The sequence below is a fragment of the Tinamus guttatus genome, unplaced genomic scaffold (genome assembly GCF_059628265.1).
Source record: "Tinamus guttatus ecotype Peru unplaced genomic scaffold, ASM5962826v1 Tinamus_guttatus_pri_ptg000223l, whole genome shotgun sequence".
Lineage (NCBI taxonomy): Eukaryota > Metazoa > Chordata > Aves > Tinamiformes > Tinamidae > Tinamus > Tinamus guttatus.
This window is the reverse complement of record NW_028288757.1, coordinates 1224650-1236812: the sequence shown is the minus strand read 5'-3', so window position 1 is coordinate 1236812 and position 12163 is coordinate 1224650. Positions and strand designations below refer to the sequence as shown.

Sequence of the window (12163 nt, the reverse complement as noted above, 5' to 3'; positions counted from 1 at the left end):
TTTTTTTTTTTTTCCCTCTGCCTCCAAATAACTTCTGAATTTCAGGTGCATCAAATAAATAGTGTGGACCCATCTGGTCCACACACACTGCAAATACTTAAACCTGTAGAGCCATCCAGGCTGCAAAGCCCAGCGGTGTGAGGAGAAGATCCCAGCCCCCTATTCCAACCTCTGAACTAACCATCTCAAACACCAAACCTGATCAAGGGCTCTATGGAGCTTGCGGGGTATCTCCAGCTCCTACAAATCTGGGTTTTTATTGGTATGAAATGCTTCCAAAACCTGCACTGCCAGCAATTGCCAGCCCCGGCTGCAGGGAATCAACCCTCTTCATTTGGGAGAATGATGCTCTGCAACATTTCCCGGGCATTTCCAGCATTTGTGGATGGTTTTATCCGAGGGATAATCCCACAAATGCCTGAACTGTTAGGAACCGTGGGCAAGGAGAGGCAGGCAGAAAAAGAGAGGAGAGACAGGAGAAAAAGAGGCAGATGGAAAAGCTGGAGCGGGCAGGAAGGGGTTTCTGCCGTTGGCTCGGGATGAGCAGGACCTTTCTCACCACTTCCTTAGGTCCTAGGGCACATTCTCCAAGGAAGTGCTACACATCTGATGCTGATGAGACCTAACACGGTGGAGAGCAAGGTTTTAAACCCTCGAGAGCCAAAGCACAGAGAGTCTTTTAAAACTTAAGGGTTTTTTTTTATAAGCAGCTGGCACTTTTACAGAAAGCCACCTGATTTTCCCCGATCACATCACTGTTTTTCTCCTTTCTCCTTGGTTAGCAATGCAGAGTTCAAAGCTGATGAGCAACCACATATCCTCTGGAATACGCCGAGTGCACTGACAGGCTGCTCAGGAAGCAGGACTTTGGGATCTTCATTAAAGAAAAGCAAAGCAAACAGGATGCTAAATTACCCGTGCCAGGACAGAGAGGCAATTAAAGGTGGGAAGGCTCGTTAGCTCATCCATCCCTCCTGGATAACCCAGGCCAGGCCTGTTCCACATGCTGCTTTCCCAGCTCGCTGACCAGCCCAGTTTTAGGTGTCCCAAATGATTTGGGATGTATCATTTCCCACCAGAAACTGATACCTACCGCAAGGCTCAGCTTACTCCCCTGCCCTTGGCTTTCTTCATCACTACAGCCTGTGCTGAACCCCCCTGCATTTCGGCTCTCCAACACAAGGCTTTGTGCATTCCAGTGGCCTTTTGGAAACCCACTGCGGAGAGGCCACTGCACGTGCTGGCTTTTGGCTTTGCAGCGACCTGTCCCATGCCAGGGTGCCACCGGGGTGCCCGCCGCGCCGTGCCAGCGCCTTGGGGACAGCAGACACCACTCGCGTGGGCCGTGTGCCCGAGCCCGGCCCGTTTTTTTTGCACCATTTTTGCAGTCGCAGGCTGAGATTCTTGCAGCACAGACAGTTTCCCTCTGCATTAGCAGCGTTTGGATGATGCGTAACCGAGCGCTGCTGGTTTTGCTGCATAATTCAATCCCTCTGGAGCCTTGCAACATACTTCTCATTGCGCTCGGATTAGAGATTTATTTTGCCTCCAAGAAGGCAGTTCTGGGCCTTAGCTCCATGCGCTGCTGCTGCTCATGTTTCAGGGCGCGCGCTCCCGTTCCGGGGCCTTCTGGATTGCAGCTTCTAGAGGGACATTCCAGCATCCTGACAGCTTAACTCTAGCCCAGCAGTGAGCACTACAAACACAGAAGCTTGTTGTTTCACTTAATATTAAATATAGCACATTTTGTTAACATGCTTCAGCTTCCAAGACTGGGAGATCACAGGCAAGAGCTGTCCCAGGATAAGCCTCTCGGGATGAATCCCCTCCCAAACATTTTAACGATGAACAGAAGCAAAGGAATTTATCTGACATGATCTATAATAAGATTTCAATATAACATTCAGCCTACAGCATTTCTAAATATGGCCAAAGATCACTGAAGTTATTTGGCATTATTTCATCTCACAAGGATTTTCTTTCACTTATTCTGCTGTGTTTGCATACACAGGATTCCACATCCATCACTGAGCAAGGTCATCTATTGTTCAGTGGGCTCTGGCAGAGGTGAAACAGGACTCGGGAGCAAGGTCGGCAGGTGCAAAATTTGGATTTTTTTTGAAGTTTTGACATCTATTCACACGCTGTATGTCAGGAAAAAAATAGCACTGCCCTTAAATGAAGGGCTGAAACAATTCTGGACATAGACGGACTCGTCCCCGCTGATCCCCAGCTCCTGCCGGCGCATCGGAGCTACCTCTGTCTGCTGCAAAGCTCTGCAAATAACAGGTCAGCACCGAGCAGCAACTGAGCAGACAGCAGATCCCCACTGGAAGGGGAAATGGAGGAGTATTTTAAGACAAAACCAGAAAGACCAAAAGGCCAAGCTGGTTGCACAAATTTCCATCTCAGTGTCCTTAAATCCCTGCGCCTTAACACGGCGGGGTCAGCGGGAGATGCCCTTGGCCTTCCGAAACACGAGTGCCACCCACGGCCCCGCTTTTTGGGGAGCAAACTCTGCACCCCCAGACGAGCGCGTTGTCTCACCATGACGGTGCAGTCCTCCGAGCCGCTGGCGATGACCTGGTCGTTGTGGGGACACCAGTCGATGTCCAGCACCGGTCCCGTGTGGCCGCAAACTGTTGGATATGACTTGTCAATTCTGCCCGTCTGGAGGAGGAAGAAGAGAAGGACAGAGCTGTAATACATGGAAAACAGAGCATGACGTTTCCCCGAGTTCTGCCCCTCTGCTTCCCGTGCGGGTGGCTATTCCCATTCCCGGCCTCCAAAGGATCGGGATAACGTGGAGCACCAGCTTTTGAGCACCACCACCTGGAAGCCTCTGCTAGAGGAAAAATAGGTACCAAAGCACCCGGAATGAGGTTTCCCAACAAGCAGCAGCCACTTCCTAAGTGACCAAGGGCGGGTTGCAGGGCAGCGCCGCGTTCTCCACCATCACTTAGAAGCGCCAAAGCCGCAGGGCTACAAAAGCGGCCTCCAAAAAATAGAGTCTCTCTAATCCTTCTTGGATGCCACAGCATGAAACCGGATTTATAAAGCAAATACACCCAACCAACACGCATGCTGCATCCATTTCTATTAATCTAATTAAAAAGAGCGGCCCAGAGCACAGGAGTCACCACCGTGCAGAGGGGACAGCAGGAGGGTGACGCTGCCCTCGCACCAGCTGCTGGAAGTTACCCGCCCAGGGCCTTGGCCCGGGGGGTTAGAGCTTCTGCAGTGATTTATTATGGGAGGGGGGTCAATCTGAAAAAATTAAACCATAAATTTCACTTCTCGGTTTCGATCATGATAAACCTGGGTAGAGGTAAATAAAAATGTGTATTTTAGCAGGGAAAAAAAAAGAGTCAGAAAGGGAAAAAGGAGAGATTACTTCGAAGCCGTGAGTGAGAGGCAGCCGTGAAGTTCAAGCAAACTAAGAAATATTTGTGTAGAAAGATCTACAGCATGTGCTAAATTTGCTCTGAAATAGACTTGGGTGGACCTTGGCTGCCCTAGCCAAGAGGGGATTCTCATATTCCAAGTTTCTAAGGCAATTTTTGGTAAAACACCCACCTCTGGCACAGCAAGCACCAGGAGTTTGCAACCTCAGCGCCAAATGGGTGGGTTTCCCTCCTGCCCTAATCCTCCCAGTTTTGTTTTGTTTTCATGTAATCTTTTAATTAGTTAAGGATTTAAAATAAATCTCAAGTGCTGATACACAGCTTAAAAGTAACCGGGTATGACTACCAGAAGTTAAATCCTTCCTCTAATCCACTGCTCCGCTGCTTGGGCAACACATCACACTAACAGCTTCTGATACGCCCAGGCGCGCGGGTTTATACACAGAGCAGAAAAGCCTAAAAAGGTGAATTTGAGCATTAGTATCAGTGCGTTGGACGGCACTGAGCGGAGGCACACGCAGGGCTGGGTCCTCAGCAGGGGCTGGTTGACCTCCCCAGGCGATTTCCTCCGGTCCTTTCATGCATCCCAGCTAGAAGAACTGACAGATGAGGAAAAATCCGCGATTAAACTCAGAAGGGCAGACAGGAAGCGCAGAGAAAGTGATTCTTAAAAGCGGCAGCTCCATGAATTAATTTTCATGTCCTTTGTGGTTGCTTCTCTGCCAGCAGAGGGTAATTGGTTGTACAACGAGCTCACGGATCAGGGCAAAACCCCCGCGAGCAGCCGCTGCCCGGCCTGGGAAACAGGGAAGCGGCACCGGCAGCCCCTCCTGGGAGACATTAGAGAAAACCAGGATACAGAAGTTAAGAAAACCACGTTACAACGGCCGAGTCTGCGCTGCTGGGGCTAAGGACGGCGGTTCCTCTCTGAACCGCCTGTTTTCCTCAAAAACAACCTGTTTTCCCAAGCGCGGGCCGAGCGGAGAAGTGCCACCCGCTCCGGCCTCCGCTTGGGAGGGACAACTGGAATTCGTCACTCAGCAAAGCCCCCGCAGCAGCCGCAGCTCCTCGGGGAGCTCGGGAAAAAGCTCCTTCCCAAGGCCGACCTCTAGGGCGGGAAGTTTTTAAGGCTTTCCGACCCACACGTCCCCTCCGGAGCGGGGCCCTACGCACGTTTTTTGCCCCTCCGAAAATCCCGGATTTTGCAGGGGACACGAGAGGCTTTTATAGGTCCTTGTTCCGGAGGGCCTAGGGCTAAATGGATGCACAAAGGGGAAAGAGGGAAGAAAACGCTGGGATGGACAGGAATCCTGGACAGGAATCCTCCTCGAAGCCCCCACGGCCGAGCAGGGAGTCTGCAAGAGGCATCGGGGTTCACAAGGGCCTTTTCACACCCACTGGTGACTTCATGGTCTGCACCATGTGCTTGCACCCAGGCGGGAGCTGAGCTCCCTGCAATGTGCCCTGCTCCAAGCAGCTTCCATGGAACGGAATCCAGGAATGCCTCACTCCGGAGAAGTGTCTGTTGAGCCGTGGAATCCGCCGCGAAACTGGATGCGGCTACGAACGCGACGATGTGACCCAAAGAGGACCATTCCCTCGTGTTGCTCTGAAGCTGGTGCTGAGACGGCTCCCCCGCTGCAGCTAACACCCCTCCCAATTTCTAGGGAAAAAAAAAAAGGAACGCACTTCAAAAACTAAATTTTGGACCCAGTTGAATTTTAATGATGCTGGAGATGGGGATTCGCTCCTCTGTCCCTAAAACACGACTCTGGAAGCGCTCGATTCCCTTCCCAGCCACACGGACATGCAGCCTTCCACAGCGCAGGAAAATTCACCAGTGCCTTGAACTGGGAGCACTCCAAGAGCAGAAAGAAGAGGGAAAGTTTGGAGACATCTGCCCATAAGACTCTACCATACTCCATTTCTGTTAAACTCCTTTTCCTCTTGGATCTCACCAAGATTTCAGCTTAGCGGGAAATTTTAAGTGTCTGAACCTGGATTTTACCTCCTCTTTTCCACGTCTGCTTATAGAGAGAATTATCAAGGGCTGTTTCTACTTCCACTCTTTTCCTCCAGGCTTTGTAACTGCAGCAGTGCTGCCTTGACCATCACCCCCGGACAAACCTGCACTCACCTGCAAGGGGCTCAATTCGGCTGCCCGGCTTCCTGGAGAAACAAGGAATTTAGCCGGAGCATCAGCCCAATCCACCTCAAAACACCCGGTGCCTGATGAGCCACTGCTGCCAAATCTGACAGGGACAAATGTCTTAAAGAGGCTTTTTTTTTTTTCCCCTTTTAATCAGTTTTTGAGATGACTGAAGGTAAAATAAAGCAATGCAAATTGGTGTCCCCCAGGGAAGAAGCAGTTGTAAAGAGTTATAATTTAAACTGCATGGTGAAGAGAGGGAAGAGGAGGACGGAGCTGGGGAACGTTCACTCCGCGCTCACGCGGGCGGGTAGATAAATAGAATAAATCTGAAAGAAAGGGGGTTTTATTAGTGCGGCTGCTCACAGAATGACATACAGTTGTAAAGCTACCAGTGTCTCTGCAACAACTGAATAAAACAATAAAGATGCCTGTAATTCTCCATTTCTTCAGTCTAACACACAAACCTACCCAAAAAGGTGTTGAAATTTGGTAAGAAGGGAGGACAGCCCCGTCCTTCCTTCCGCCACGGTCCTCCTCGCACGCGAGGTGTCTGGCACCAAAGCACGGCCACCAAAATGGACCTGCAGCACCCACAGATGCTCCACGGCAGCAAAACCCTGGAAAACACTGGGTCGTTTTAACCAAGCCACCTAAAACTGCCGGAAAACCCAACGGACCAGCAGCTCCCGGCTGCGTGTGCCACACAGCATTCAGAAAAACACCGTCTTTCCAGCCTTTCCAGCAGGAATGAAGATCTGGAAGCGTCGATTAAGGACGTGCCTGCGCCCCATGCTTGCAGAACCACATTTGGCTGCATCCGGAGCACGTCCTCAGCGCGCCCATGTGGGAATTGTCACTCGGGGCTCCCTCCCTGGGCACCCAGCACATCCCCGGCACGGCCAGGTGACGCTCCTTAGCTCGGTTCTCCGCCCTCTACCCCCGCATCGCCATGGATCAGAGTCCTTTAACCCGCATTTCCCCGCGGACGAGGCTTTCCCAGGAACAGGTCACCTGCGGGAACCGCGATTTTTAAGGCGGCAGCCGCTCCTCCCGGCCGGGGAAAAGGCCAATTCCCGGCAAAGCCCCCGCGCACGTGCCCGCGACAAACAGGATGCGGGGACAAAGCGCGCCCGGGGAGCGCGGCTCCCGCCACCGCCGCTCCCGCCACCGCGGCGCGCGCGCGCGCTCTCCGCCCGCGCCCGCCAATCAGCGCGCCGGGCGGCTCCGCGCGCTGCATGCCCATATAAGGTAAAAAGCCGCGGCCGCCGCAGTGCCGCTGCGGCGGGCGCGGGCGGGCGGGCGCGCGCGCGGGAAAAAAGGGCGGGGGGGCGGCGGGAGCGCGCGGCGGAAGCGGGCGGCACCTGCGGGGGAGCGCGGTGACCCCCCCCTCGCCCGCACAACCACGTCTGCACGCACCTATATGTAACGTATAGATGTATATATTGCACACGTGCACCCTTCTAGGGGTGTAAATTAAATACATCTATTCACATGCGCACAAGAGGCATTTTATACGTAATGAATCTAATAAAGGATAAATATGAACACATACGATAAACATACAGGTCTATATATCTACATACACACACTCTGTGTGTCTTTCTCCGTGTCCTACGGAAAGGGGCCCGTTTTTCTCCACGGCCGCACTTGGAGAGGTGCAGGGAGACCCCAGCCCTTCGGCTTCTGTGCTCGGCACCGCTGGTTGTTGCATTAAGGATTTTCCCTGGCTGCCTCCAGCGCCCCGTTCCCGGGCGCCCTGTGGGGCACTTCCCCAGGGGACCCAAAAGCCAGCGCCACAATAGCAAAAAACATTATTAAAGCTTGGGAAGGAGAAAGGCATTTAAACAAATGCACTCTCCTCCTGTGCCCACGCGGGCTCAGCTACCCCCTCGGACGAGGCCAAGCCACATGAGAGGGGCTTCCCTGGGACCCGCTGCCACCTCGAGAGTCCCCAGGTCACCAAGGGACACTTCACTGCAGCCACCTTCGTGCTCCCAACTGCATCCAGGGGGTTTTTATGCCCCCATGATGAAATCCCACCAAAAACAGGGCTTAAAATCGACCTCCTCCCGAACGCAACAGCAAGGATCTCGGTGGGCCTCTAACGCAGAAATCAAAGTGTTGGTGTGTGCAAGGAACTGAAGAACCGTTTCATCAACCCAGGATATGAAAATGAGGAATACAGGGACTGCTTAGAGCAAAGGCAGCAACGTGCTGCAGAGGGGCTCAGCACCAGCCGAAGTGTGACCTTCCATCAGACCTGGCCGGGCATTAAATATGAAATAGCTCCAAGCAGGAGCAGAACACAGCGACGAGAGGAAGGAATAACCAAAACATTGTGAAAAACAAACACCAGAGGACACTAGTGCCAGATCACACATGCGGGATTAGCGGGATTTCCTGCCTCGCCACCGTGCCGCAACATGAGCATCCCGGGCATGAGCGGGAACGCGCTGCGGAGCTCGGACCTGCTTGCAAATACCACGGAGGGGAAGAGCAGACACTGAAATTACAGGATAAATCTTGGTCCAAAAGGAAAATGGCGATGAAAAGCCACATTTACGTCAGATTTAAGACAAAGATTCTGGCCACGAGAGGAGCGAGGTTCTGGCATAGCCTTCCCTTGGAAGTGGTGGGTAGGGACAAAAAAAAATAGCCAGTTTTAAAATAGGGCCGTGTAAGAAAGGACTGGCTGTTGTGGCTGCTAGAGCAGAGCGCGGGACCCTGAAGGTCCTTCCTGTGCTCGGCTCCTGTCCCCCTGCACGGCCACACTCCGTTTGGGTCGCTATTTCAGCATATAAATAGGGCACATCTGCAAATGGGGCTAGAAATAAAGGGCTGGGCTAGATATCTCCAAAGGTCCCTTCCAACCCCAATGACTCTGTGATTCTACAATTAGGGCTGATAACAGAACTGAAGACGTTTTGAGTGTTGAGAAGCTTGAGGGTTCAAAGACATAAAAGCAATGCCACGGAGAAAGACTGTTTGCTATTTAAAAGAAAACATGGGTATTTGGGGATCATAAGAGTGCTCTCAGATCATTCTTAGGGCCACTTATTTCCCCTGCATCTCACCAACCTGTTTTTCTTCTAAATTGTAAAGTTGCATTAACGGAAGTGAAACAGAAGTTGCTGGAAGGAAGTGTGTGCATCTAAGTTTGATACTTCTCCTTTTTAAGTGCGAGCACACGAGGAGATGGGGCCCGGGCTCCTCCAGAGATCTGTAAATCGGCATTTTGAGACTTGCCAGCTGCCTGTGGTCAAAGTCCAGACATCAGCAAGGAGATGAGAACCCTTCCCTCCAGCAAGGCTGAAACAAGGGTAGTTTGTGATATTTCAAAGGGCTATCTGCGGGTAGGAGGATTTATTCCAGCGCGAGGCGCTGCTCCTGCTCGTCCACACGTTTTATGGGATTGTAGGAAGCTGCTCTGCATCCCGGTGCTGGTGACGGACGGGCCCCTATCTCTCCGTGTGCTTTTAAAGGACATCCCTGCGGCTCCCCAGGGAAGCCCAACGCAGAAGGGATGTGGCACAGCCTCGCTGCAGGGTCACGACACACGACAAGACCAGGGCGAGTGCAATAAAACCTATACGCGGCCCTGTGGTCTTGGGAGGACAGCAGGATGGTTGTGATGGTGATTTTTTGCTGGAATTATTCTTTATTACACCAGCCTATAGCAAAACAAAACAAACTAAAGGGTAGCCGCAGACTAGGGAGATCTAGCACCAATTAGATATTTTGGTTCTAGCACCAATTTGGTGCTAGCACAAATTTGCTAGAACCAATTTGCTATTTGGTGCTAGAACCAATTTGGTGCTAGTTTGGATCTAGCACCAATTAGCTGTTATGGTTCAGATCTAGCACCAATTAGCTATTTAACCACTAATCCACTGGCAAGCAGGACTTAGGCTCAGGTGCATCCTTGGTTTAAGTGATGCTCACGAAGCTGAATCCCTGACAGTGGAAGAACCCAAACTATCACAAGCAGAACGGCTTCACATGGAGCATCTTTCCACTAAGAATCTGCCATGTAGTATTGGTTTAGGTTACTCAAGCAAATAAAGGTTATTTACAGTGTCTAATTTGCGGGAAGCATCAGACTGATTACGGAGACGTTTCACGGAGGCGCACGGGGCGCTACGGAGATGCGACACGGCAGAGACGTCGCGGGCTAAGTGATGCTCAGGAACAACAGAAACGACCCAAAATGCAGACACAGGAGGGAGAAACCTCCCCAAACACTTACCTTGTGCAAAGGCAGCACCATGAAGGCCCCGCCGCCGCTAGCTTCTACGATGATTGCAACGAATCGGGGGTTTACGGCGCAGAAGGAGCTATCCCAAGTGACGCGGGAGACGCGGATGTCATCGTAGCACTGGTCGTTCTTCACCGCCTGGCCGAACACGTGCCGGAATTTGCTCTGCCGAACCACTCGCCTCATGGTGTCTGCGGAGAGAAGGGGTTTGCAGGGGTCAGGGAGCTCGTGCCCGCGCGCCTGCCGCCCTCGACCCGCTCACCCGCGCGCTCCATCGCGCCGCGCCGCGAGGACACGCGTTGCTCCCCGCGCCTGCCCCGTTTGCTGCTCGCTTCAAGCTCACCAAGTTTGCAACCCGATTTGCATCTCTTGCCCGCCCCACTTTTTTTGTTTTGCTTTTTTCCCCGAGCCTTCTTGTAAGCCGCAAAACTGAGCTTCATTTCAGGAGGGTTTTGCAGAGTCCCAACCAAATGTCACTTTCTCCCTTGTAAATATATTTTCTTATTATGGTAAAGGAAATTCCTTATGCTACAAGAGGTTTTTAGACAAGTCTCTACATATTTTCAGGGATGAGCCTGCTCTTAGACGGAACTTGTTTATTTTCAAGTCAGACAGGGTGCAGAAGATGTAAATAAGGACGCGGGCTCTCCAAAGCCGGTGCTCCTGTGAAGCGGTTCCACATGGGAGCTGCCTCCCAGGCCCTTCTTCTAATTCCAAAAATTTCACCAAAAAAGTAATAAAATTAGTTTCCTGGGCAGAAAGCAGTAATGGAAACAAGCTAATGACTCAAATTAACTCGGCGCGTCTGTAACACTTCTCCTCAAGAGAATGTGAATATCAAGGAAGCTCGGCTCAGGGTAGAGGGGAGCGGGCTGGAATGGAAAATCCCAGCGCCGGGAATGCCGGGAGGCGACGTGCATGGCGTGAACCAAGCGGAGGCCTCGGGACGCGGCTCCGTGCCGAGCGGCGGCGGCAGGAGCGGCGCCTCCATCGCTCCCGGCGAAGCCTCGCGCGAAAGCGCCGCCGAAACCTCTGCGGCTTCCCCCAAATCCCCGCTTTGTAGCCCGCGACGGGAGAAAACAGCAACAAAAAGCCGGATAACGAGAGCAAAGCGCTGACAAATGAGCAGTCGCGGAACGCGTTTGAAGAGGAAAACGGCGCTGGAAGGCGATGGGGAGCAGACGGGAACGCGCCCGGCGTGGACGCGGATCCGCGCGGATCTGCGGAGCGGCTCTGCGGGCGCGGGGATAAATGCACCAGTTGGGGGGTCACTGCTGCTCGGGGACGTCTGTCCCCTCCCGGGGGCTCCAGGGGTGACCTGGCCTCCGCCACCGTGTCCCGCTGCGGCCACGAGCTCCCGTTGTCACTCGCTGCCACCCAGGATGGACCAGGGTTTTGCGGTGTTTTTCTGCACGTGGGCTGAGCGAGGGCGGCTCGGAGCAAATTTTAGCTGCACAATTTTGTGAATCAGGAGGCTCTGCAGAGGAAGAAAGCTTCGTGTGCTGCTAATGGTTACTATCGGGATTGCTAATCACCCTCCGCATTTAAAAAAATCCCGCCGGCAAACTCCTGCAGCCAAATACTTCACCTATGGCAAAAATAAAGAGCCTCTTCCAGCCGGGACAAACCCAGGACACCAAAGTGCAAGAGGAAGCCGGAACCCGGGCGCTTCTGCTCAAAGCAGCGCGAAACAGACCCACAAACACCAACCTCCTCCTATGCTCACAGCGTGCAGGGAAGCTCCTGATGGGCCCTGTTTTGGGGGTGAAACACCCCAACGGCTCAGGCAGCTTCTAGGCTGGTTTTCAGAGAGAGGAAGGAAGATGAAGTTGTTGAGAGGGCAGGAGGGACGGGGGAAACCTCGTCCCAGCAGATGCTCCGCAGCCTCTCCCGCTCTCTCCCATGTCCCCAGGGCGCAGGGGACATCGTGGCCAGGGGCACCAGGGCCACCAGGGTGTCCCCAAGCCACCGCTGATCTGCAGCACGAGCTGAAAGGTGTGCAAAGAAAAGGCGAATCTCGACCAAAACCAAAGTGCCTTGAAGGAAACACCTTGCCCCAGCAAAACTGCCCGGGGGCTGATGAACATTTGAACAGAAAATAAACGAGCAATTGGCTGTGGGACTTCATTTATGGGACTTCATTTATGGGACTTCATTTATGGGACTTCATTTATGGGACTTCATTCTGCCATCCGTCCAGGACGCCTTCGTGGCCACGCGGCTCCTCTGGGAAGCGTGGGTTGGGATTTGTCTGCTTTCGCGCTGGGAATGCGGATGCTATAAGTTAGAAACAAGGAGGATTATTTGTATAGTTTGTATAGTTTCGGTAATTCCACCCTCCTTCGCTTGATC

General features: G+C 52.7%; 1 protein-coding gene across 1 annotated transcript in view; it reads right to left on the bottom strand.

Annotated features, from left to right (window-relative positions):
* The window catches only part of CORO1C (coronin 1C), a 41185-nt gene that overhangs the window by 8943 nt on the left and 20079 nt on the right, over nt 1–12163 (bottom strand). Inside the window, exons 2-3 of the mRNA XM_088525072.1 lie at nt 9803–10002; nt 2548–2670 (exon numbers count right to left, since the gene is read on the bottom strand). Coding sequence (XP_088381198.1) covers nt 2548–2670; nt 9803–10002 — 323 coding nt within the window. The remainder of the gene's footprint in view (nt 1–2547; nt 2671–9802; nt 10003–12163) is intronic.